The sequence below is a fragment of the Embiotoca jacksoni genome, unplaced genomic scaffold, assembly GCF_022577435.1.
Source record: "Embiotoca jacksoni isolate LCO1_2020_lvr unplaced genomic scaffold, fEmbJac1.0.p SCAF_7, whole genome shotgun sequence".
Classification (NCBI taxonomy): Eukaryota; Metazoa; Chordata; class Actinopteri; family Embiotocidae; genus Embiotoca; species Embiotoca jacksoni.
In genome coordinates this window covers 15,451,329-15,478,954 of record NW_027185425.1, presented here as the reverse complement: position 1 = coordinate 15,478,954, position 27,626 = coordinate 15,451,329, and the positions used below count along the sequence as shown (strand labels likewise).

Below are 27,626 nucleotides of genomic sequence, written 5' to 3'. Positions count from 1 at the left end.
GATGCGCTCTTTGGTTTTAAGGCGCGTCTCTCTGACGTCAGGATGGACTGTGCGTGAAACCCGGTGTTCACATCAAGATGGAGAAACTCACCTAATTAATTCCCTCCCAGTTTTCTTTCAGCTCTTATCCAAGGGAACAGCTCTGCGCAGCACAAGTGAAATCCCCCATCAGTCCCCAGGCGTAAAGAGAATGTGATCAATTCTCCTTTTCAAATAAACACACACACACACACACACACACACACACACACACACATACAAAGCTGCATACATGCACGCACATATCTACACACACACAGCGCAGTATATGGCCAGAGGGGGAATCAGGGACGTGATGCGTTGACACCACATTGACACTAGATGATTGATGACTACAACCTGATATTAGCATAATCGTTTTGCCCTGTAGTTTAGATAACTTGTCACCATGGAGAAATCTCGCTGTCACCCACATATTCATGAGTGGGGAAATTTCAGGTCTCCTCCGAGCAAATTAATCAAAGAATAAACACTCCATGCATTCCCTTGAGTAAGCACCTTTAGCAGTTGAATGGCTTGTCATGTTTTTAATAACAAAGTCCTAAGCTGCCCCGATGAAGTGGACATATTTCTTTCATTTTTTTCTTTAGATTTTTTATAATTTTTTTATAGGAGGAGGATGAAGACTGGAGCGGGTGAGAAAGGGGGATTGAGAAATGTTTGGAAGTATTGTGGTGCCAAAATGTTTGGATGGTTGAATGATAAGAGAAACAGGAGAGGAGTTAGGAGCTGCATGAAAGTTATTAGGGTGGGAGAGGGGGGCAGATTTTGTATGTTTTATTTTTGCGGAGGGTAAGGAAAGTGTGAATGTCTAAATTTGTCAAATATAAGATTAGTTATTTCTTGTTGAAATTTATTATAAAGAAATGTTTTAATAAATCAAATCAATCAGAAAGAAATCAGAAACATAGCTTTCATGCATACGCTCTCCATAAGAAACGTCTCCATCACATCTTGGGATTCTGGAACATGTAATTGAATTGAGCCACAGTCAGACATCAGATCTAACAAATCATAGCTATACCTACCATCATCTGACCTAATTCATGTACATTTTTATTAAGTGGCCTGCAGTTTGACACCACGTCTTCTATAAGTTCACAATATACTAAAATTGTTTTTCCAGATTGTTGGAAGTTGTTGTAACAAACAGGATTTTGTTCAGAGGAAGATATTTATTTTTGACAGAGGCACTAGATTCAAGCACAGGATTGTGACACCAGACTACAATCTGTAGTTTGGTTTGGACAACCAAAACACTTTGGTTAAGGTAAAGGAAAGATTGTGGTTAAATGTGAGTAACCACATTGTGTCTCAGGTTCTTCTAAACTTTTTCTGTATTAAACCAGACAATAATGTCAACCTGGTATCATGCAACAGACACTGCATCAGTGTCACGTTTTTTCTCGCCTGAGCATGAACAGTACACACAAATGACCACAGTCAAAAAGGGAGATTATGGGACTGAGGTCATGTGACAAAGGTCAATGGACAAAGAACAAAAGTGATGAAGTCCGAGTAGGGAGGTTTAGGTCCAGGGTTAGACTGTGAGAAAACAACATGGATTTCTAAGAATGAATCTTTTCCTAACTCTAACAAGTGGCCATTAGGAGGACCAAAGGAGGAAATGAGTTGATGTTGTTGTTCAGCAACCAAGTCCAGTTTTTGTGCCCAACCCTAACAAAATAGTGTTTTCCTGAACCTAACCACATGGTTTTTGTTAGCTAAACCTAAGGCCCCTTACTATTCACACTCAGGCGAGTCAAAAGTTGATACTGACACTGTATCCTCTAGTGGACTGATGGGTGTGTTACATGCTTTGGCGTACTACTGATTCCATAATGTTTCTGTAACCAATGCTGGACGTGCCTAAACAAGAGCCTCCTCCCATAAAAAAAATAACTTTGTTTGTCTTTTGTGCAAGCAGTTCATTACAACCCACAGTTACATGTTATTCGGAGTGTGTCCTGTATAGTGGCCATAAGGAGAACCAAAGGGGAAAATGAGTTGACATAGTTATTTAGCCACCAATTCCATGTAGAGAGAAAGTTGAGGCGGATGGATGGATTGACAAAACATTGGACTTTCAATTTCCCATTAAAAAACAGTATTCTATGTTTCACATGTTTATTTTTGCATAAATGATTACAACGGTCCAATATTTTCTTTTCTTAAGCTTAACCAAGCTTAAGTGTGTCTCAATCTAAACAAACACAGGGGGAAATATTTGTGCTATGTTTCCATGCAACAGCTTGGGACACTAATTTGGAAGAATCGTTAGCCTAACCTAACGACAGCATTCTTCAACTTAATGGTTAAAGTAAATAATGCTGTAATCTCTTACAAATGGATAATGTATTTCAGGACTGGATATTTTGGTGGAAAACAATAAAATATACCTGGTATTATAAGATCTAAATTCACTACGTGAATATATGGTTCTCACCACACTCCACTGAGGATTGTTCCCAGTGGTTGCATCATAATGGGCGTAGACCTCTGGTTAATTTGGGAACTACTGTAGTAGGCTTTATATAATCAGCATTGATCACTATATACCGTATTTTGTGCACCAAAGCTCTGCCACTCCTGCCATTGTTGGAACGATACTTCAACGTCATTGCATTTAGGTACCCCTACTGGTCCGTACTTCAGAGTGACTGAGTGAACCTTAATGCGAACAGGGTATCCAGACTATAATCACACCGAAGACCGAAGCCGTGAGCAGTAAGCCAGGCTAAATGAAATATGTTGTCAGTTAGCATTTTTCTGATATGTTCAGCGTAACCATTTTTCTAGACTAAACATTTCCTCATTATGTTCGTAAAAATTGTATCCGTCTAGTATTGCAATTCTTTGGTTGCTGTGCCCATTAGTTATAAACATAAAATCTAGGAAACAAGTTTGGTTGTTGGTCCATCAACATCTATGAACTGCCACCTTTCCCCAGTTCAATCCTTCTGTGGGTGTGATAACTGTTTACTTAGCAGCTGTATGTTAAGATTTCTTGTAATATATTATGTTGGAAGGGTATTTTAGGTTTTTCTAAGTCAAGTGGAGAGCTGAAAGGAAATACTGATATGGTATCTATTGTCTTTTATATTGGAAGACATGTATGGTAGAAATCCATGAGAAGTTAAGAGCGAAAGAGTAAATGAAAAACAAAGGGAAAGTCAGGTAAGAACCTTTACATGCAAAAACCCAACATGAAGAAGTGGACGAGAAGAAGAGGCAAAGCCTAAAGAGGCAAACTTGGGGAGCTGGAGAAATCGTTAATAGCCAGGGGATCTGAAATGGAGCGGGGGGATGTGGAGGGGTAAAAGGACAAAATATTCCCAGTGCACCCGGAGTAAGGCTGGAACAACAGAGCTGCATCACCAGAAAGCATCTCGGTCCCCACCGGGGAGAAAGCATCTGTGTACCGGAGCTTGATTGACATTCCATTTGTCCTGTGAAAGGTGCTCATATACCGAACATGGACTGACTGTCTCTCCCTCATCTGTGCTCAAAGCTTGGAAATTAAGTTATCTCCGCGCACTGTGGCGTCGCACATCTTCGCACAAAACATATGTCACTCAAAGAAAATAGCAATTTGTTTAGCCGCTGACAATGAACATGACTGTGTTTGTACACTTCGTGGGGAAATAACTTGTGAGTTATAGATGAATGAACAGACCAGTCCTGATTCAACTTCCAAAGCTTTTGTTACCTTCTTCCAGGCTATTCAACAAAGAATGCATATAAAGGATGCATTGCACAGGTGCATAGATTATGTTATTTCCCTCTTTTTGAATATGCAATGGGCTACTTATATATTAATATAGGGTCTGTTTATAAATTTATAGCATTCTTCCAGAATATATTTCTTAAGGCTCTGCGTTCGTTAGACCGTGATTATATCTTTCTGATTTCATTCCCCTCACATCAATCATTCATTCAAGATGCTCCGCACAAAAAAGAGAAAGGAAACACACTGTTATTTCCTCCATCCTGCATGCAGCTCTAGCTATTATGCAGTAGGTGGGGCGTGGGGGTTAATGATAGAAGCATGTTAATGTGAGAGGAGGAGGGCTAAGTACTGCAGAAAGTGTTTGCAGGAAAGGCCCAAACAACTCCAATCACAAGTTCTTTCAATCACAGCACGTCGCATTTGAACATTTTCCACCTTAAAGTCGGAAATCTATGCAATTTTAATCGCTGTTTAACATGTAGATGCTTTTTGAGCCTTCATTTTGGTTCGAGCTATTTCACCTTGAAAAAGGATCTCAGCGGGTTGTGCTGAAGGACCCAAAGTGGAGGGAGTGTGCTGCTAACAACCCGACTGAAAACGTGATTTTATTGTTTTAGTGCCAGAGTGGAAATGAAATAATGCCATATTACTTTAAAAACAAATATATTGGAAACCAGGGGAAACAGCTTGTATGCTTTCGTCAGCCAATAAACTCTATCGAACAGAAGCTTTTAAAGCTCGCTATTAAACATTTGTTTAATCCCAACAAAAACAAAAATGTAATGTCAGCAAAATCTCATATTATTCCAGCTTTTGCAGTCTATGTATTTTGAGCAGTTTGTTGGCAAGTAAAACCACATTCATATAAACTGTGCATAGTTATTTTTAAATGACAGGAAGCAACTGATTTTATTTAGCTGTAACTGCCAGTGATGGTATCTCTGCAGCTAGTTAGGGTTATCAGAAATTTCTAATATCCCTGACTTTGATCAATGTTTTAAAGGTGAATGAATATGAATAGTTTTTCCCACCTGGCTGCGTATACTTACAGTTTGAACAGCAGGACGTTAGTGGTATATCATGTGTCAGACTACTTCTTGGCCAGGAACAGCGATTTCGTGGAGTCTCCACGAGACGCCTGGCAACATCTGAGACAAGACTCCAGGAAGGTCTGACACCCAAACCTCTATAATACAAAGATAGATAGATAACTTTAGAGGTACTCATAGGGACAATATGCTGATATTGTCGTGCAGTTAAATGAGCATTTTTGTTGTCAGCTGGGTCTATTTTCAAGTTGTAGGGTCCCTGAGCTCTAATTCCAATTTTGTGACTCTATTTAATGTACCAACTCACCTAGACCTATTTTAAGACCTATTTCAAGTGTGGAAGTGGGTAAACCTTGAAAGCCATTGATCCAAAATGTCATCTGGACCAGACAACCTGGATCCTTATCTCCTAAAGCTTGTAGCTAATTTTATGACTGAGAGTACGCCTCATATTAACTCAGTAGTTGTGAAAAATCTTGTACAAGCTACGTTGTTAACTAATCTAGATGACGGTGGTATTATTTAGCCTATCCATGCTGCCTCCTCTATTAGCTGCCTAGGGACAGTGTCTCACAGTTCACAACATTTTATATCCAACTCATTGTCCTGTACACATCCTGGCCTTCATTTGGCCTAAAGAGACAGCAGCATTGGTATATTTTTTTTTATATATATATACAAAGCTATACTAGGGAAACTCCCTTTTCATCTGTTTAGCTTTTCTGTCATTGACCAACATCAGTTATGATTTTTTTTTTTCTCTTTTAAATAGCTGTTCTGCAGGAAACACAGGATATGCTAAGAACTTTGTGGAACGGCTTTCTCCTATTTTGTGCCCTGGTCATGGAATAACCAGCACAATTTTGTCTTTCTGGGAGTGTGCAAAGCTGATGAAAACAAAAACTTCATGCTCTTTTTTTATTTGTCCCATGTCTGTTTGATTTTAGAATTTCTGAAACCTTGTAATGGTGCACTGACTTGACCAGGTCTCCCTCAAACAAGAATCTTAATCTTAATCTTAAGGGACTTCCTGGTAAATAAGGGCTTAATGGTTTATGATAATAATAATTTGTATCAGTGGAAAAAGAAAGTCTAGCTGTTTCCCCCAGTTTTCAGTCTTTATGTAAGTTCAGCTCACTAGCTGCTGGCTGTCGAATTTTCTGATCTAACACTTGACTCTTGGCTACTTCTTAAACATCCTCTTCATGAGTCTGACTACAACAAAAAATAGGACAATTCTTCAGATACCATTCGCATTGCTAAAACAGAAATCTTGAAATGGTCTGAGGTAAAGTGAAACACAACAAAGAGAAAACTTGATTCCATGCGAAACTTTCTCTGCGCAGTCTTCTACCATCAGGCAAATGTTTCGGGATTACATGAGGTAACTTTTCTAGCCTTTGTCCAGCTTCTGCTCTGACAGTAAAAAAAGAGGGACATTCAGGGAGGAAGAGGAGGACGAGCAATAAATGGATTATGAGGAAAGAAAATAGCCCTTTCTTTTCCACCACGAGACACGGCCTACAGTGGCTGCCTCATGTCGAGCACGATGGCACCAACCAAGTACAAGTGCAAACCAGGCTCAATCTAATCCACAAACAAGACTGCCAACACCGAGCAACCTGTCTGACCACCGAGCAGCAGCCATGCTATGTTTGCATGCTGCTCCTCCGCTCCCGTCTAATAAGAGCTTGCTGGAAGATCTGGAGCTGCTCAACTCAGAGTGGGATACTATAAATGCCCTGGCCGTCCTCATCAATGATGTAAGACACAGGAACAGAGACAAGCTAACCCTCTTAGCCAATGTGCAGCGTGTGTGTGTGTGTGTGTGTGTGTGTGTGTGTGTGTGTGTGTGTGTGTGTGTGTGTGTGTGTGTGTGTGTGTGTGTGTGTGTGTGTGTGTGAAGGAGGCAGACGCAGACAGACAGAAGCAGAGAGGGAGACAGGTTTAGGCTACATGCAGCTCTTAAGAGTGTGTACAGTTTGCGTTGAGCCCTGGGAGGCCAGCCATATTCCTCCCTATCACTTCCACTTCATTACTCCGAGAGCGGACATACATTATTCAGCTCTGCAAGCCTCGGTCCGCAGGGACCGATACAGCTTTTAACAAACACCTTAACCTACCTTAGCTCACCCATTGATCCTCTCTGTTTATCTGTACATTCTCTGGTCTGCCTTGATTTCTCTTCATTTATATCTCCTCTCTGCTCTCATGACACGTTTTTTTCACCTATCTGACCAGTATTTAATGCAGTTACTCTTTATCAAAAACTTGCATTTTGTGGATGTTGGCTTTACGCCCTCTTTGTTCGGCATCCCCGCTGACCCCACTGCAGTGTGTATAAAAATAATTGATAATAATTGTAAAATCAACCTTTTATTCCACTTAAATATTCTCTCTTTTCTTCTGACCTTTAAAACACCACATGCAGAGTGTATGAAGTATATTTAGGTTATACATTTTCCTTTTGTTACAAACCATACTTGCACATTTGAAGGGGAAATAAATATAGAAATTTAGATAAAAAAAATGCTATAGTACCAAATAAATTAACATATATAGTTTTAAATGTCACATGTTACCAGCATTAGGGATCAGTAAGGACAAACTGTTGTAAAATTTCAATACCTTTAATAATGAACCAGTTTTAAGTATGTTTAGCTATTAAAGAAGGTCTGGGATCTGGTTTAAGTTGATTCAAAAATGTCTGGACTTTGAGATATTTCTTTGGTAAAAATCACTAAAAATAATCGAGAATTCTTTGGATTTCTATATAAAATAACTTCAAATAAACCAAATTGAAATTACAATTGAATAAATCAGAAAATAATCCAAGAAACTATAAAACACATGTGGAGCCACGGAGCACTGTAGCTGTGTGTTCACTTTTGATTTTTGGATTGGGGAATACCATTAAAATGAGTAGTCACTGCTACATTTTCTCTTGTGTTTCAGCTGCTGCAGAGCCACTGCCTAGACCTCAGCTGCCATCCTCTGGTGCTTTCAAGAACTACAACCTTCTTGTGGTAGTGTTGTGTGTGTGCGTGTGTGCGTGTGTGCGTGTGTGTGTGCATGTGTGGTGTTAGCCCGAGGGTGCTGCAGGCTCAGCTTGCATTTGTTATTGACCAGGGTGAAAAGGTCGCCCACAATTTAGTGACCGACCAAAGACAACACAGTGGGCCTGCTTGTCTGCATGCACACTCGGGTGTGGTTGCAGATTTCATGTTACAGCTCCGACTGGACCTCCCAGGACTTCTGGCCACCAGTGGCGTTTGTCTTAACATCTATATTTTCAATATTTTTTTATTCAGCGTATGGATTTTGTCACAGAACTACATCAGGCCAGATCTCAAAGATGAAATATTAGGGTGTTCTTTATAGATTACAATATGATTTTCTCTCTGTATCAAATGCAAAAAGGGGTAAAGACAGACAGAAGACCTCAGATATTATATCAATCTTCATTCTCCAGTAATCATCTATTTCCCAGTAAGCGCCGCTGAGCGTCTAATCTCCTCACTCCACATCTGAGAGAGCGCTGCAGAGCTCCTCACTGAGCGCCATGACTGATCACATGTCATCAAAGACTATTTTGCAAAGTATTAATCCACACCAAATGCTCACAAACTCATGCTATGCGGTTGACAGGGAAGTTGTGATAGTAGCCGATTAAGTGCTTCTTTTTCTGCAGCGCTGACATTCCCCAGAGAGGAGCTGGGCAATAATTTCCTCCGATTGCCCCTATGGGAACGAGGCTGCTGGTTTTCTATGTCCACTCCAATCACATCACTAATGGAGAGGCGGGTAAGCATCTGTGACAGTGGGAAACCAGATCTCGGCTCCCTCTGTGTGTGTGTGTGTGTGTGTGTGTGTGTGTGTGTGTGTGTGTGTGTGTGTGTGTGTGTGTGTGTGTGTGTGTGTGTGTGTGTGTCCCTTGCAGATAAACAGTTGGCAGGTTTCCCCTCTCTCTGTGCATGTGCATGAACACACACACACACACACACACACACACACACACACACACATCTGAGGGGGAAATGCAAGCTGGACGGGGTTAATACACTCCATTAAGCTCTATTACCCTAAACGACTCGGGCAAATGAATGAGGACTCACATTACGCTGCAACTGTTTGTGTGTGTGTTAAAATGACAGCGTGTGTGTGTGTGCGCGTGCACACGCACGCATCTCATGTGTAATTACACTGTGAAGATATGTGACCCGTGAGTCATCTATCATTATCCACAAAGTGAAAGACAGCAGGAGGGCTGTTTGCACCCTGTGTTACTGTACACTGACAGAATCCTCCTCTTAAGACATCATTTCAACCAGATTCTAAATCAAACCAATTTATGTCAAGAATTGCCGAAAATGAAAAAAATGTTTGCTTTCAATATGCTGACACTCGTATCTGGAAAAATCTTGATGCAGCTCAGTTTGTATTGGTGTCAGCTAGCTGCTCTGTGAGGCTGCTAGCTGGTAAACGCTTACGTCAACATACTAACATGTTCATGAAGTCAACGCGAGCAAGCTGATGTTTAGACGTTTTTTTTTGTTTGTTTAGCGTGTTCATTTTTTTTAGTTTTGTGTTTTTTCTTCATTTCATTATACTCTTTAACTGGAGTCTCATTGGGAAAAGTATCTTTTTCAAAAGAGTCTGAAATTTGACGACCTTCTGCAGCTGCGTTGGTCTGAGAAAAAAAAAGTGGCCGCCCGTTTAAAAGGCTGTCTTTTACATCTTAACTTAGTGTGAGAATACAGGCCATAATACACAGAATTCCACACATGTATGTACACATGAAGGAAGCAGTGCGAGGTCGGTTGACTCATAAAAAAACTAGACTAGAACCAGTTGTACGCCTCCTTCAACTGGGCAGCTTACATCCATGTTTGTCCCGACTCATAGTTGATGTAAGTGGGAGACTTTGGAGGAATCCAAACGGGTCGACGCGCTCGGCTGATGAAGCTGATTAACAGTACACAATACTTCAAGACACACAAGATCAGTGTCACCAATTCAGTATTCGATCAAATGTGAAATATGGACATATACTAATCTCCTCTTCCGTTCCTGACACAGTGAAGCTGAATTTATAAAATGTCATCACTTTATCGTTTTATCCTATTAAGAACATTTGCGTGAAATTTTGTCAGAATTAGCGTAAGATTTCTGACCTTTGACCTTTAGCAACCAAATTCAAATGAGTTCATCCTTGGGACAAAGTGAACGTTTGTGCCAAGTTGGAAGAAATTCCATCGAGGCGTGCGTGAGATATTGTGTTCACGAAAATGAGACGAACATAAATACGTTGGTGCGGAAACACGGGCAACACCAAAACACAACGCTTCCAGCTGTCGTAGCGCCGGCACAGAGGCATTAAAAACAGGAAATAATCAACTGTCAGCGAAGTTAAGACCGAAGGAGGCGTCGGTGGTTTTTGTTTTTAACCAGTTTGAAGCACTACGGGAAGTTAGGAATGAATAAATGTGTTACGACGGCCCTCCCCGGAGACCCGCAGCAGCCATTAAACCTTTGTGGTGGTAGTTCTGCGTTGTGCTCCTTCCTTCGGCTGCTGTTTCTAGAAAGTTACTGAAACCAGTTGTTTGCATTGAAAACTCCTCCAAGGTTCTTTTTTTCTTTTTTTTTTCTTGTTTTAAGAACACAGGACTGCACCGGCTTAATAATAAACAAAAATGGCGTGCCACCGAGGTGATTTATGCTCGCGAGAAAAGTCCAACCGAGGGTCAGATGTCTTCCTCGCGTGCAAACAGTGGCAGTGCGAACCCTCAGCCAGACCTTAAAGTGCGCATTCCCCGCAGCATTTCCCAGACATTTCACAAACTGAGGACCCAAGTTGCAGAAATAGCCGAGATTGCGTATGAATTCGTTTTGTGCAGCTTCTCCGCCCCGCTCTGACACGCCACGGTGTGTCTCAATGGACGCTGAACAAAGACGCAGCGAGTCCTCAGCCCCCTCGGGGCTCTCCCAGCAGTGCGCTAAGCTAAGTTGCTACGCTATGACAAACCAGTGGATAAACATTGTTTCAAAATGGCTGAAAGGAGCCAGCGATGCGAACACCCGACCGCAAACCCGCCCTCCGTCCTAATCTGCTTCTTCCCTCAGATTATTGCCATGAATGGGTGGACAACAAGAGAGAAGATTTATCACTCCCACCCTTTCATAGGAGTTGTTCTGTGTATTTTCCCTGTATATTAAATTTGTGTCTTTTAAAAAAAGCAGCGACAGTGTTTGCTGTTTGTCTGCGCGGTACTCGCAGCTGCATCGCCACAATAAACGCAGGCGAAGCAGCAGCACTCGGTAAACTCAGTATTGTGGAGCTTGTTGAATTACTCATGAGTTTTGATACTTTGCTTTTGTGCAAAACGCTTAATTCCACTAATCCCTATGAAGAAACAGTGAATGGTATAAATTCCCTATGATATCTGGTCGAGGCTAAACATTTGCTCACTTACGTATACATTGGGTACAGAAAATTATTCTTTTGACAACATTACAACAGATTTAACCCAGTGCCCCGCTTATCCTGCAATGACATGTATTAGCTTCATTGCATTGGGAGGTACATTTCCATTTCAAATTACAGCTCAGCAGCTAACACACACACACACACAAACAGGATTTTTTTTTTTTTTTTTTTTTTTTTCCTGAGCTGCAGTGGTAAAGTGTGTTACATGCAGGAAATACACTAAAAAAAAATCCCCCAAAATATGAACTCTCATGTTCATTATTTCTTCTCTATAGACTTTAACTGTGTCAGGCCTTTTCTTCTCCAAACCCCTCGAGGTCAAGCTCCATAAAGCCTGTTTGGCAATCAAACGCTGTCCCTCCCTAACCCCTCTTTCTTCCCCCCCCCTCTTTCTCCACACACACCTCTGTTGCCTTCTTTCTCTTCGCTAGGCCCTTATTCTCTGCACCATCATCCCCCCTTTTTCTCTCCTCACATGCCCACGTCTCTTTCTGTCCGGTTGGCCTCTCTCAGCGGGGCTATAGAGTCCTAACTTGTCTACATTTACCCCCCGGGTTGGCTGACCAATGGGGCCGTTAAAGCGCAGAGTCCCTCCTTTAGTGCTTCGCCATTCTCCCCGAGTCAGCTCATGCTCGCTGTTTTCACGACCTCTGACCCCAGGCCATGGCAACAGTGGCAGGAATGTCAGGAGTGATTGGCAGGATAAAGAGCGCAGCGCCTCTCTCCTGCACAAGCGGATTTGAGACATTTTGAGGGGCGAACAATGGCGGATTTGGGGCTTGATTGGATCACCGATGAGCTGATGACTGTCAAAAGAGCACGTCGTCTTTACATAAGCCTGATTATCTCTGCGTGGCGGAGGAGCGGAGAAGAGCAGGAGGGGTACAGCCGCTGCCGGAGGCGGGAGTTCACCGCCATGCCGAGCGCCTCGAAAGGGGATAGATGCGCACACGAGGGCCGGGCTACGGGGCCTGGACCTCTCTCATCCACTGGGGGCCTTTAACAAATCTATTCAGGCGACCGGGTGCCCTCATACATGTGGCCATAATCACAGGAGGATGGCTGAAGGGTGGGAGTGTGAGGGGGATGACACATGGAGGCAATCATTGTTCAGATCCCGGACCATCCCATCAAGACGACACAGGAGCAGGGAGAAAGGAGACGAGAGAAGGATATAGACATATATAGAGAGGGAGACAGAAAAGAGCAGTGGGACTGGCAAATCAAAGCTAAATCCCTTCCATAATCTGCCTCTTTAATAGGGATTAGAACCCACCGAAGAGCCTCTATCAGAATACCAAAGCCCCAATGAAGACACTGCTCACACTGAGAGTTTGAGGGGCTGATACGACTCCTCGGAGAGATTCTTATCCATGCTTGTTTTCCTCAGTTTTGGCTTTTTTTTTTTTCTTCTTTTTTTTTTTCACACCGTGCACCAGTTTCTACCAAAGTTGTGGGGCAGTTTAGGCAACAAACAGCCAACACAAAGCCGAAACTTGACACTCTGAAGAAGTTTGCGGCGGCACCCGCCAGAAAACACTAATCATATTTTGGATCTGTTAGCTTTTTCCGCTCCTTTCATAACCAAAACATGTTTGGGGACACGCTGTGTAGCTGATAAAACAGCTATTTGATGTCATTTTCAGCTCCATCATGCTAAGCTCACTGATTTCCAAGTTTGAAAGAATAACATATTGTTTGGGCACTTGGAAGAAGAGCAGCGCGATCTGGCTGGGACGAAGTGTAGAAAAAGTGAAGTGCGTGCGAGCGGGCGAGCGAAAGAGCGGCCGATATTCTTCTCAGCGGTGCTCATGGCAGTCTGTCAGCGCTGGCAGAGGAAGTGAAAATGGCCCTCAAGTGTCTGGCTTCCCTCCACGCTGCTCTCACATCAATGACGGCTCTCACTGCATCATCTCCCCCGCTCTCATTTGCTCTCTTTAGACTCAAATGTGCTCTTTCTGTCGCTTGTTTTCGGACTCTTTCTCTCTGTTGAATGGGCATGTGTGAGGACAAAGGGATGGATGAAGGGATTATTTACAAACTTTTGAATGAGGAAAAACAAACAGATGCTCCAGTCACGACTCAAATTTTTCCCACCTCATACGCACACGTCAGGTTTAAAGCAATTTGTTAGCACCGTTACGAGTCTATGTTAGCTTCCTGTTAGCGTCTGACTCTTTCCAAATGCAACTAAATCTGCCTCTAATACTCACTACATCACATTTGATACTTTAGTTGTTTGATTTTTTTTTTTTTATATATATATATATATATATATATAAAATGACATGTTTTGTTTTTTATGGGAATTTTTCTGTCTTTAAACATCAAATAATCACACCTCCTAAAATGTTCTTTTAAGGTTGTCTCGAGGGAAATGAATTTAGTGCATGTCAGTGTCCAAATGTGAAAATGTGACTCGTGCATAAATGTCATGATAAAGTTTGGGTTTTAAGACTTTTAGTTTGGAACAAATGAGAAAATATTATACATTATTTAAGAATAGATTATGATATCAGGAATATATGATCAGCCTTTAGTTTGACAAAACAAACTGTGATGTCACAGCATAAATCCCAGCACATCTGATCAGATATTAAGTTTAAAAAATATGATGACACATAACAATTTTTTTAACCTCGTGTTTTGGACACACACACTCACACACACTTATACTGAGTGGTGCATTCCAGGCTTTTGTAAGAGATGTGATCTTCTGCAAAGACGCAAATTAATTTCTGGCATGAAAATGACAAATTTGTACTAATTAAAGCTGAACTGGACTTTACAATAAAGCCATTATATGAAGCCTGACTTGGGATTACTTGGCACTGCATTATGTTGTGGTCGTTTGAGTCCAATAGAAGCATGAATAGAATAAATCATTAGCAGCATAATGTGCTGTGAAAACCATGTATCTCCATATCGGTCATGTGAAAACTGCCTCTCCCCCCCAAAAAAATAAAACAAATAGATTTACTAATTACCAAATTTGGAAATCAGTGGTTTTCACTTGTAGTTTGAGGACTGTCAGAATCTGTCAGCTCAAATGACATCTCTGCAGAAAGCGCCAAAAAATGTCTTCGAAATTTCACCAAATAGTAGACTTGCGGAGGAGTATTGTACCTCAGAGGGGATGCAGATGCAGTAACAGTCCTCATGGTACAATTCTGCCCTACTTTCTGTGAGAGTCAGGTGGCAGCATTGAGTCACATCTCCAAGTCCGTGAGGCTGGTGGCTCTGATTCTTTTGTCTTTGAGTGCATGATGCACTCTCAAATCATCACCTGACTTCACTTGAATCTGTTCATCTGCTCAGTCCAGCCCTCATCTATAACAGTGTCCATTCTATCAACAAAGTTTAGCAAAATTAATCAAAGTAAATACACAAGAGACACTTCATCTCAGTTATCAACTGTTGATATGAAGCTATTGGACGACAAAAAGCAGCTGTTCATCACCTCCACACATATTATTTTGCAGACGTGACTTTTCTTGACCTAAATTATGTAATTCTAACTATTTCAGTGCTCTGCAGACTTCAGCAATACTTGATCAACAAAAATTGAACAAACATTTTACAGGCCACAAATTATGTACACCTTGCCGAAGTCGATTGAACACCAGACTATTCAGTTAGGTGGTGCAAATATAGGCTACACCTTTTAAAGATTTCTCATGTAGTCTGCAATATATGTTTAAAATTTGAAATTAAAAGTGAATTTTATCTGTAAGTAAACCTGAGGCCGTCTGGTACCCTTGAGAGGCCTGAGGACCCCAAACATGCTGCTAAACCAAGTAAAAGACCACCGCTTTGAAAAACACTCACTAACAGCCCTGAGACCCCCCTCTGCCACTGTCTTTCTGTGTGTGTGTGTGTGTCCCCACTGTCTTTGGGCCTGTGAACGTCAAGGATGCCACAGAGTGACACACACAACCCCCTCTCCTCTCCCATCCACCTCCCCTCCTGAGCGGCCGCCCCCCCACAGCGGCTACTGGCCTTTTCCTGCCGTCTGATCCATATTTCAGAGGCGGCAGCGGTGCCACTGAGGGGGTATAATCCAACATTAAAGCAAGGAGGCCCGGGCTGAAAGCACAGACGCAGGTTCACAAGGTCCTGGAAATCTTCAATTTCAATTTCCGCAGCGTTTGCATCGGCTTCCAAAGGCACTGGCAGAAGTCGACAGGTTATTGGCGAGAGTGCAGATTTCAATAAGGACTTTTTCACGTGCAAACCAAAAAAAAAAGGGCTGACATTGCATGGTTTAGTTAGCAAGGAGATATAAAACAAACTAGACACAGGGACGAAAGGGTCAATTGGAAATTAATTGTAATATATATGTATTATATGTATATTAATATAAATTATAATTAGCCTTAAAATACCTAATCTGAGACCTCACACTTTATTTCTTGAAGGGAGGAACAATAAAAGTAGAATTTATATGCTGGCATTAATTAAACTGCTCACATTAAAACTGACAGATAAAAAATATTGTGAATTATCATTATAAAAAAAAAATCTCCATTAAAGGCAGATAAACACTCGGAAAATTAAATGGTGGCTGCTTTCTTTCGTGAAGTTTTAGTCGCCTCTTCATCCCCATTTCCTCTGATTTTCACAACAAAATATGACCAACTTCTAATTAAATACAGGGAGGGGGAAAGTCTTCAATAATAAATGACTATAATGACATTTATTTAGTTCCCAAAAAATATATTCTTTAAAGACAAATTCATATCCTGTATTTACAATTTTCAAGGTTTCCATTCACAACAGAAGAGCAGAAGAAGAAGAAGAAGAAGAAGAAGAAGAAGAAGAAGAAGAAGAAGAAGAAGAAGAAGAAGAAAGAAAGAAAAAAAGGACATAAAAGAGAGATACAAGCAAATCTGTGACAAAAACAACCATCTCTGTTGCAAGTAGAAGCTAAACAGTAATACTATTACAGGTGGCCCAGTCCAAAAATAGCCTTCGTTAAACTGTTCTGCGTTAAATAAAATGTTTCCTTTCTCTTTTTTTTGTTTACTTTGTCTTCTCATAATGTTGTTGTCAGAACTCGCTGTGATGCTGTTCCATGGTGAGGTCTGCAGAGACAAAAATAAACAAATGTCAGACATTATGTTATATTATATTTGGGACATTTATTTAGTAATTTAAAGGCAACTGTGTTCCGGTTTTTCCTCTTAAATAAACATGTCTTCAATCAAACACGTCTTAAAATAATAAAACAATTCTGAGTTTGTTTATTCTAAAACTGTGTTAAACTCTTTTTATGCAAATTAAAATCCACTATAGGTAAATTGTTTTATGTCTTTTCACGCTCCACTTCATTCATGATGTTGCTATCAGCGCTTTCTTTGACATACATTAGCTTCATTCACTGAGGGGGCGTGAATAAACGGCGGCATATTATTTAAATGACATAGGTGGCGATAACTCATTGTTTGAGGGGGGTAGGAGGGATGGCTGGGAGGAGGGGTGGGGGGCAGGATATATTAAGACCGCTGCCTGACGAGGCGTTAAAGTGGAGACTCAATCACATGATTTATGTGCTGGGGGTCTGCCTCCTTCCCACCCAGTCAGGTGTGACAGTGTTTACCTCTGCCTTAAGGTTCATTTGGCAGAAGACGTGTGGAGAGGAATTGAGGTTGATAGTGTCATTGCGCCAAATTGATTTCAAAATGCACGAGGTTACCTGTCAGTGATCAGCTGAAATGGGGACTTCAGAGACTCGGGCCTGTGGTCGCTCTCTTCATCTGTGAAAAGAAATAGAGCCAGATGAATAATAATTTATGGGTTAGAATTAACTTCACAAATTCCCTTTCAAATGAAGCTTATTGTCCTGTAGACAAATGTTTAGTTGGATCATTTCTCGGTGCCACATGAGTGACTACTGAGGCCCACTTAGGAAACAATAATGAATTGCAGACATTGAACTGTAGTCCATACCATCTCTTTTTGGACTGAAGCTTCCTGACGACTCTACATCGCTTTCATCCTCCGTGCCCGACGTTCCTGTGCCAGCCGCCGCCGCCGGCCGTGCGTCACGACGCGCAGCCGGCACCGCGCCGTGGAGCGCCAGGTGTCCGGCCGGCGCCCCTCCGAGCAGCGATCTCATGTTCAAAAGAGAGTTGGCATTCAGAAAAGCCGCGTTGGCCCAGTTGTGTAGCTTGCCAATTTGGCATGTATATATTCCATGACCCGGGAGTAAGGCCGGGTGGCCGGCGGAGGCCAAAGCCGCGTGGTGCGCGTGGGCCGCGGGGGAAGCTTTGTGAGAGCTGTCGGGGGCCGTGGCAGTCTCAGCCAGAGACCAGATTTTAGGTTTGCTCTGCGGTGGTCTCTGGCACTCCTGTCTGCTGGGTGAATGATCCACCGCGAGTTTGAGACCAGGTGATTTATTGAGAGAAACACCAGCCTCCACTCCTCTCAGGCCCTCCGCAGAAAGCGTCCTGCTGCTCTCCGAGCTCCTCGACTCCGAGGCCTGCTCCGTGGCGGACAGGCCTGCTTCTCCCTCCCCCTTCCCGGAGCTCTGCTCCCCTCCTCGCTGCTCCTCGGGTCTCTCGATATCGACAGTTTCCAAATCAATTTCCTCCTCTTCTTCTTCGTCGTCGCTGCCGTTCTTGCCATGCTCGTCTTCGTTGTCGCTGCTGAAGATACGGCCGTCCCGGTCCTCGGCGCTGCGGCCCCAGGTTACCTTGTTCTCCTTCTTTAGGCGTCTGCGAGCGTTTGCGAACCACGTTGATACCTACAAAAAGAACACACATTTCTACACATTATTAATCAGATGGTTTGGTTTGAAGCTATAGGGTTGAAAGCTGTGGAGAAGAAATTATTAAATATGCAAAAAGCCCCATTAATATTCAGCCCGTTTCTATAATTCGTTATAGAGCTTTGAGATAAGAAATCTGGATGGAGACTTTTCATTCTCTGAAACTACAACTGGCAACTAAATTATCCTAATAATTAATGTAACACGTGGTTTGACTAAGCAGTGGTCTTCTGGGAGGTTATACGTATTAATGTGATGTTTAAAAACAATCGATTGATAATTTATCATCCTGATACATGGAGATTGATGCCCACTAAAAGATTATTTTAGGTTGCCTTGAGTTGGCGGCGTGCCTCCTTTCAAACGTTCCCATGGGCCTCTAATAAGCAGCTCTGGTTTATTTTAGACACCTCTGACCCCAAGTCACAAGTGTCACGTGACACCCACCTGTGTGAGTGTCATTCTCGTAATGATAGCCAGCATGATCTTCTCTCCTTTGGTGGGGTACGGGTTCTTCTGGTGCTCCTGCAGCCAGGCCTTCAGGGTGCTGGTGGTCTCCCTGGTGGCCGTTTTGGCCCTCGACGGGTCCCCGTACGGGTACTGGCCGTATGGGTAGAAGCCTTGAGCGGTGTGAACAGGCAAGGAAGCCGGGTGGGACCCCGGGCTGTCCTTCAGCTCGTACTGGGAGCCCTGAAATGTTGTTAGAAAGACAGAAGTAACAACTTGTTGCGCGACTTATCAAGTTGTTTACACTTCAAGTTCAAGAAATGAGTCAAAGCCAACTTCTGAATGAATACTTGTGCTGCAAAAGGTTTGGCAAAGTTTCAACAGATTGTGAATTTGACATCAAATAGGATATTTATCAGAAAATCAGGAATTAGACATATCCTAAATGTATAAAATAGCCTTCAACACATTTATTTTCTAAACTGGCTGCCTATTTATATTATATTAAATATATATTATTTTTGTTTTGATTTAACAAACAAATGTAATCTAATATATTTTATAACCTGCAATTTCTCATGAATAAATGCTGTTCTTTCTACAACATCTAGGCTGTATTATACAAAAGAGGATATCTAAAATAGCAGAAACACTTCCTAAAATTTCCATAATTTACAGAAAAGAAAACAATAAATCGGAAATTTAAAATGTAAAGTTTAGTCTGATGCTTCTATTACATAATTTATTATTTTACAGTTCAGTCCTATACATATTCATAATTCAAACATAAAAACAATAAAATGTTAAAGAGGATTTACTGTAAAAAAAATAAATAATTGAAAATATTCTACAAAATAAATGATCTTGCAATATATAAATATATTCATCAGCCTGAGTGGTCTAGCTAATTTGTTAATTTCGCATTAGAGTAAAAGAAACCAAAAAGAAGCCTGACTATAGCAGTACTGTATCATGAAGAGCTGAGCAGCTTCAGTCTTTAAACAAAGTCTCATGTCTCACCATCTGGGATATGAGGGCGAGGTCTGTGGCTCCGCTGTACGGCAGAAAGGCACTGTAGTTGTGAGCCGCCCATGGGCTCCCGTACATCCCCAGCATGGAGCCGACAGCCGCGGCGGTCGCGGACGAGCTCATGCCGCCCTCGGTGGCTCCTTCCCGGGCAGAGGCCGGTCGCTCGCTCCCGTACACCTCATGGGAGGCACTGAGGAACTGGGGGTACCCCAGCTGAGGGAAAGCCATGTCCGGAGAACGCGTGCAGTAAATCTCTCCCCAAAGTCAAACTCACACCAACAGCAAGAAGGATGCAGCAAAAAAAAAAGAAAAAAAAGAAGTAGGAATCCCCAGATGGAAGAAGAGGATGAAGGGGGGGATGTCTAAATCACAAGATACCCCCTATTTTTTTTTTTTATTTTTTTTTTTTTAGAGAAACTGTCAAGCTTCTTCACTTCTCCTCTTCCACCGAGTTGTGTGACAGAGCCGCAGTTTGGCACCTCGAGTGCGGAGTGATGCGTGCGTCTGGCCGCGGGAGCTTCTGGATGTGGAGCTGACTGACTGATTGGCAGCCTACTTAAGCACCAAGCTCCTCCTATGCCCGGGGCAGGCGATTAGTGCATTGGTTAGCCTAGGTCGTGCGTGTATGCGTGTGTGTGTGTGTGTGTGTGTGTGTGTGTGTGTGTGTGTGTGTTTTAGTGAGTAAGCGTGTGTGTGTTAATGTGTGTGATTTAATTTCAACAGTTTTCACAGTAGAAAAAGAAACGTGTGTTTGTGTGCACGTGTATGTGCGTCTTTTTGAGGTCAGTATGACGTGATTTAAATGCACCAACAGTCTTTCTGTATTTTAACACAGTCACAATGTTATAACAGTTACACGAATTTAGATTAAATATGGACTAATTAATACCGTAATAATAATAATAATAATAATAATAATATCATAATATAAACTTTTTTCTTGTATATTTTAGGTGTAATTTGTCCTCCACGATTTGACCGCTGACTCGCAGGGTATGCCGGGACATTCCTGGCCAGCAGATGGGCCGGCGGGCATCGATATGGTCTGCCAGACCCGCGAGGAATGTCCGTGATTATCGACGGAAGTCAGCGGAGCATAGCTATTTTTTTTCCAAAATAAAAGACAAAATCATACTGGAGGTAATGACAGATTTCGGAGAGGACAAGAGATAGCAGAGATATGCAGGAGCCGTGGAGTGGAAAATGACATGTTTACTGAGAAGAATGGACTACTGTATACTGTTAAGGGCCTGAGTTATCAGAAGGGTAAAAGTTTCTATTTGAGATAGTAGATGCAAGCAAAACCTGCCGTAAAATAAATCTATGGGAGGATGCAGATTGATGTTTCCCCATTAACGGTCTCAGCTATCAAAACAGCTTCAATCTGCTCCTTTGAACACACACACCTCCTCACACACACACACACACACTCTGTCACACACACTCAGGGCAGTGCTAATGAGGTTGAGCACCCTGCACCCTGCTCAGTGGCCCTGTGGCCCTCCTGGGTCCCCCTCAGAGGTTAGCTGTGTAATTACTCCATCCCCATAAATTCAGATTCATCATTTCACACTCAGAGCCCCTGATGAGCTTGGCTGAGCTGAGAGAGGAGGAGGAGGAGAGAGAGAGAGAGAGAAAGAGAGAGAGAGAGAAGAGGAGGGGAGGAGGGATGGATGGAGGAGGGAGGGGGTCTAATGATTTAATTACAGTGCTTAAAGCCCACTCTAGCTAAGTGATGGTCCTCTCTCTGTCTCTCTCCGCGCTCTCTTCCCTCCTCAGCGCTGGCACCTAGAGGGCTTTACTCATGAATCTCAAAGCTGTTTTCCTAAACACATATTATGACGAGCCCCGCCACCGCCACTGCTGTGTGTGTGTGTGTGTGTGTGTGTGTGTGTGTGTGTGTGTGTGTGTGTGTGTGTGTGTGTGTGTGTGTGTGTGTGTGTGTGTGTGAGAAACAGAGAGAGAGAGGGAGAGAGGATGCTTAATCTCCATGGCATTTTAAATGGCATTCATGGAGAGCGGCTCTATCCTCATTGCCAAGGTAAATGGAGCCAGGGGACTCTCCATTTCAGCTCGATAAAAGAGCAATGTTAAAGACCCTCACCATCCCCCCCCCCCTCCCCCCCTCTCTCACTGTCTCTCTCCCTCTCTCTCTCCCGGCCTCTCTCTGTCTCTCCCTCCCTCTGTCTCGTTTCTCACTTAAAATTAATGTTTTTCTCATGACAGGGGAGGGAAACGAGACATATCCACCATCTAATAGGATAATATAGCCCCATTCACCACCATCACCACCACCACCACCCCTCCATCGCTCCCTCCCTCCCTCCCTTCCTCCCTCTCTCCCTCCCTCCCCTCCCCGCTCTCTCTCTCTCCCTCTCTCTCTGCCTTTGTAGCTGCCTGATTTCCATAGTGTCTCTGTGGAGAGGCAGTTAATGAATTCCTCTGAGCAGGAGAAAGGGGGAGAATGGTTTGGCGGTTTAGAGAGAGAAAGAGGCAGGGATAGGGGGAGGAAGGCTTTGAGCTATGCCATTCAACTTCACAGCCTCGGCCTGCTTGTGCATTCACCGCGTGTGTTTGTGTGTGCCGTGCGTGTGCGCGCGTGCGCCTGTGTGTGTCTTTTAACATGAACCTGCTAAGACTACCAAATATTTAGACTGGCCTCAGACCTCTTTTTTTTTTTTTTTTTTTTTTTTTATGGCAACGGTGGATTGAGGGATCTCAGGAGGCAGCTTGACTCTATTTGAATCCCATTCCCTGCTATTAGCTCGGCCCAGACAAAGGAATAACTTACCGCAGGAAACATTCAAATAAAGTCCCACAATCCACTCAACACTGGCCGCTTCCTCCTGGGTAATTTGCACTTTGGTAAATGAGGATGCCCCCAAAAACATCATAAAGCAGATTTTTGTGTGTGTGTGTGTGTGTGTGTGTGTGTGTGCGTTTGCTAACACTTCAACAGAGAAGATGTGGCAGCAGTGATGCAATAAGGTTTAAAGTCTTGACTTGTTTGCTAGTCATAGATTCTGTCCTAAATCTGCAACAGAGATAAATGAAAAATGTCCCTCGAGCGCTGAGGAGCAGTAATATTACAGCAAAAATAGTGCAAGGGATTACAATTTCAATACGGGTAATTAAATTACAGTTAACACTCTGGAGGCCGACTTGTGAGCTGTCTTATCTTACCAGACGTTCATTGAAGGGTTGATACCATTTCAGTGATGGAAAACATGTTAGCTTGGCACAAAGCTGGAGGTGTGGGGATATGGTGATTCTACCAGCATAGGAGAAAAGCTCCAAGCTGTAACTCCACAGTTGTCTTTGGGCGTGTCCAGAATCATTCTCTATTTACTATAAAAATCCACTATATTTACGAATAACTGTTTCAATTTAGTGTCTGAAATCTGAGCATATATTTCAGCTCTAAATAGTGGCAAAAAAAAAAAAACGATCAAAAAGGAACAAACATAGAAGTGTCAATGGCAATTGCGCTACTAGCCTGCAAGAAATCCCACAATACAATTGCGCTGCATTTTATAGAAACAAAAATTCTAGTGCTATGACTTTAAGTGTCTCAAATCTCAATTTGCAGCTCACAATACCGTGTGTATTCTGAGCTGGTGACGGATTTTAATACTACAACTTTACTGCAAACTTATATACTATATTTACGGCTGAAATACTGCAAATGGCCGATCAAAACAAATAAAACTGCTGCATTGTGTTTACACTTCCCTCTGAATGCAATGTAAAGCCGTGCTGTCACCATCAGAATATTTCACCATGTCCTCTAATGTGTATTATATAGGGAGCAGTGAAATGTTGTGTTTATGACCAACTCTGAAGCGGGAAAGTTCCAACCTCTGAGTGACGAAAGCCACCTGTTGAACTGGGAACAACGAGGGAGATTTATGAGAGTTCAAGTAATAAGGTTTGACGTAACTTAACATGCAGCGTTTGTGGTGAAAAGTAATAAAATAAAAATAATGTAGCATTCAAATAATATTGACCTTTTGGGCTCCATTTTATCCCTTTGTTGGTTTATATGGATGATGACGAGGTTGTTTGTCAACTTTCTCTATTCTGACAGCAGAAATAGAGCACATTTCTATAACATTTGCGACTAACTTTACGTTGCTTTATCAACACGGATGCCTGAGTTACACACGTGTTTGTGACTCCCGGCGTGTGTGCAGGTGGTGTGAACGCCACAGCTTCACTCTGAGGACGAGACTTGGGTTTTACCGCTGCGTGCGGTCAACAAGGCTAACGGTAAGCTGGCTGTTAATTGTAGTAAATACATCCCGTTCTTTCCATTTCTACGTGCGTTTAACGTGAGTGTGATTTGGAGTTGTTAGACTGAATAGCAAAAGTAAAGTAAACACTAAGTTGCAACTTTTACTTTTGCAAGGCCTTGTTGCGCAACGAGTAATACGTGAAAGGTAACTGTTCTCATACAGTCCTGTAAACTCTAAATATTTGTGAAGTCAAAGAGATATGAGACGGTGACACTTGACAAGAGCTGACAGGCTGTGCAGAGAAGCAAAATGATCTCTCCTCATTGTCGCCTTTTCTTCATCCCGCTTATTATTTTTGCCCAAACAAATGGTCTTTTTCAGGCTTTGTAATCAGTATCCAGGATGTAAGAGATTGCGGAGAAGGTAGAGGGAAGGAAGGACAAGCAGCCGGGAGATAAAGGGAAACCCTGTCCTCACCTACTTGACAGCAGAGATAAGCAGTGATAGATTTAGCTCTGACCTGATGTTAAAACAGATGGATCACTCTGATGCATGACAGATAAGCCCGCCAGCCTGAGGTAATACATCCAGCTACCCAGTCAAATGATCTCTCTCATATCGCATTTACTTTATCACTCGCTAACACTTTCATTCATTAATGCGATATTTGACACAACAGAGGAAATGTCATTTCTTAATGGCTTATATCACCTATTATATCAGTGGCAGTGTGACCTGACAGGAGATGGATCCTGCTGGTCGAACATTTTGACCCAGAGGGGAAACACACGACAAAGAGCCTGTCATTAGCAATTAACGGGCGAGCCAGCGTTTGTTTGTTAACAGATCTTTTAAAAGTCCAAAGGGCTGATAACAGACCGCGACCTCCGGCGAGCGGGGTCGCTTTGGATCCCTTAAAAAAATGGCCGCGAAACCCCACCGTGGTGTCTTTTTTTATTCGCCGACTGCAGCCGAGAGCTGCCGTTAAATACAGTTCCATCATTCCCCATAGAGAGAGCGATGAAAACAAGCGATGTTCAACAAGATTGCTGACTGAAAAAAAAGAGGTGAGTTCCCTCCTCCTCTTCTTTACAGAGAGACTTAGCGGGGGGCTTTTCTCATGGCCGGGGATCTTATTGTTTTCTAAACGGATTATTAACTCTTTTGTTACAGTAGGGGTCACTTTAATGCTTCTTAGGCCCATTAGCATTGCTTTAAAGAGCACGCATGCATGCACACACACACACACACACACACACACACACACACACGCACACACATATACAGATTGCTGTGTTCTCGGATTTGGCGTTTCTTGTCTTTGTTGTTCACAGTGGGAGCGGAATGATACCGTTATAATGCTGTTAAAGACAATACCTCAACTTAAAAGGGGGCGGTTGAGGGACGGACGTGTGTGTGTGTGTGGTTGGCTGTGTGTGTGTGTGTGTGTGTGTGTGTGTGTGTGTGTGTGTGTGTGTGTGTGTGTGTGTGTGTGTGTGTATGTATGTGTGTGTGTGTGTGTGTGGGTTGTGATGAAAAGGTGCCCTTAGGAAGACCAGTAAGCTTAATGCAATAGTGCTGACTTCAATGGATACCTCAAAGAGAAGTGGCATTACACAGCCCTCTCCACTGAAAATCCCCTACAGGTCCTTGAGTGAGAGACGGAACAGCTCAGTCTTCATTTGAGAACTGACAGAGATCACCGAGCTGGTAGAGTTACAGCAGGATTGACTCAAGACACTGAAATAGATATTGTTTAACTGTATGTTTTATTTGTGATATTTGCTTTCTGTTCATCTAATAACAGTCTATTGGAAGCTAACGTAAGGTACCCTTGGGAAAATCAAAGATACTCAGTTCAGGTCAAAGCATCACAAGGCCACAGAGGTGTGTGTGCTCTTTGGCTCATATTGACCATATGAATGTGATGCTGCTGGTGGTGGTGGGTGGAGGGGAGACCCAAGAGACCCTCGGATCCTGGCTGGGTGCCTCCCCCAGCTTTGAGTTGCCTTTCTGGGGGAAGGATAAAGAGGGTATCTCTTACAGGCCTGACCTCCTGCCACCCCTTCCATCAGAGAGAGGGGTCTAAGGTCAGATCAATTGGCTCCCCATGGCCCACTGTCTGCAGCGGGGCTTAATCACCTATTAAATGCTAGTGAGGAGGGAGATGGTGAAGGTCTGTGATTGTCTTTCATCATACTGAAATTGAAGCTTCTCACTTGTATAATGCGGTGCTGTTGTGTGTTTATAAAAAGCTTAAAGCTATAAAAAAAAAAATTCTCTTTTTATGACGTTTAAATTTGTAGTTTAAAATTTGGGGCATCCCAGTCGACAGTGTAACAGTTTGTATCTATTGGGGAGGATTAATGAATCAATTACTCATTGCTTTGCTCATTGATAGTTATGTTATATAGTTATATTTCTGATCCCTACCATGCCCTAAACAGTGACTATAAATTATTACCATCAAACCAGGGACACAAGGTTTTATCAAGGTGAGACTGAAGCAGTCTTTTGTGCACCAGTCAAATAAATATGGCATTTAAGCCCATATCAAAAGTACATTGACTTGATTATGATTTTTCTGATTATAATTTCAAATGTGTGTATTTTTGTCTCTTATCCTAATTTGTATGATTTTTTTTTGTGATACTGCCTTGCTATGATGCAATACAAATTTGAGAGTGGTCCGACAGTAAAGTATCACCAGTATCATTATCATCATCATCATCATCATCATCATCATCATCATCATCATCATCGTATTACTTGGAGCTGTATAAAGGTGCCTTTAAAGGATTCCAAAACCTTCACCAACATGCCACATCTTCTGTATTTAACAAGTGTGGAAATATAAAATGAGACCTTGCAGTTCAACAAGCACCAGCCTCCGGTTTAGATGTATTTGCTGACCATTAGCATCTAGCTTCACGTTAGCTCTGGTGACTGCACTCAGCTGTGCTCCAGAAGTCTCTTCCTCACAGTGAAGCTGCAGGTAGGGTTCATTTATTGTGTTAGCTAGTCTACTAAGACTATACAACATATAAAGCAAGTTTGGTGCAACCAGCTCTTTTGTTAGACGATTTACCAGCACCTCCAGCTTAGCTACAGTATGTCACATTGACATCGACCAAACCACTTTTTCCACTGAACTCAACTGATATCAACCCTCAATCAAACTTCTAGGAAATGGGTTTGTTTTTATGAGGTTATTACCTCTGCAAAATAAGTTGTGTTTTTAGTTGCTTCTGTTTGTTTGTTTGTATGTTTGCACCCTGAGTGACAGGCACAAAATAACAACTTTATGGATTTTTTTTTTTTAAGTCTATTGTCCCGCCGATATGATGGCTCTCATGAATTTTTGTCAGTATGCCCGATGGCGGAAACTGTACATTTGTAACGTCACCACAATTATAAATATAACCAGACTTATGTAATTGTCATGGTTGCAGATTTTCATATCATAGAACATTGACAGCGGTCTTCTCTTCCCGAGAGCCCTTCTTGTTATTTTGTGGAGAGGAAATTAGTAGTTAAAGATCTTATGGCCATCCTCTGCACAGATCAACTTTCAATTATATGTATCTTTTCAAATCATATAATATTATAATTAAGGGAAATTTCTGCCATAAACATGCTCTTCATCAGCTTTGAGTATTGTTAGCAATCAATTCCACCCGCAGTATCTACATCATTCATATCCTTGTCACAAATATCTGCACACTCCCTGAATAAACCTCAGATACAGTAAAGCAAACAGATACGTGAACTTGAACTAACTGCAAAGATGTGCCGCTGGGTGTGCTTCCTGCTCTTAAGCTCTATCAACTTCCTCCTAAAC

At 42.3% G+C, this 27,626-nt stretch overlaps 1 protein-coding gene across 1 annotated transcript; it reads right to left on the bottom strand.

Moving 5' to 3' along the window:
* Positions 1-15,984: 15,984 nt before the first annotated feature.
* On the bottom strand, positions 15,985-20,071 carry irx1b (iroquois homeobox 1b). Its single transcript, XM_069176824.1, has 5 exons — positions 19,542-20,071; positions 18,522-18,764; positions 17,255-18,050; positions 17,001-17,061; positions 15,985-16,389 (listed from the first exon to the last, which is right to left on the bottom strand). The coding sequence occupies exons 1-5, from the start codon at positions 19,776-19,778 to the stop codon at positions 16,341-16,343; spliced, it is 1,386 nt and encodes a 461-aa protein (XP_069032925.1). The 5' UTR covers positions 19,779-20,071; the 3' UTR covers positions 15,985-16,340.
* Between the last annotated feature and the right edge of the window lie 7,555 nt (positions 20,072-27,626).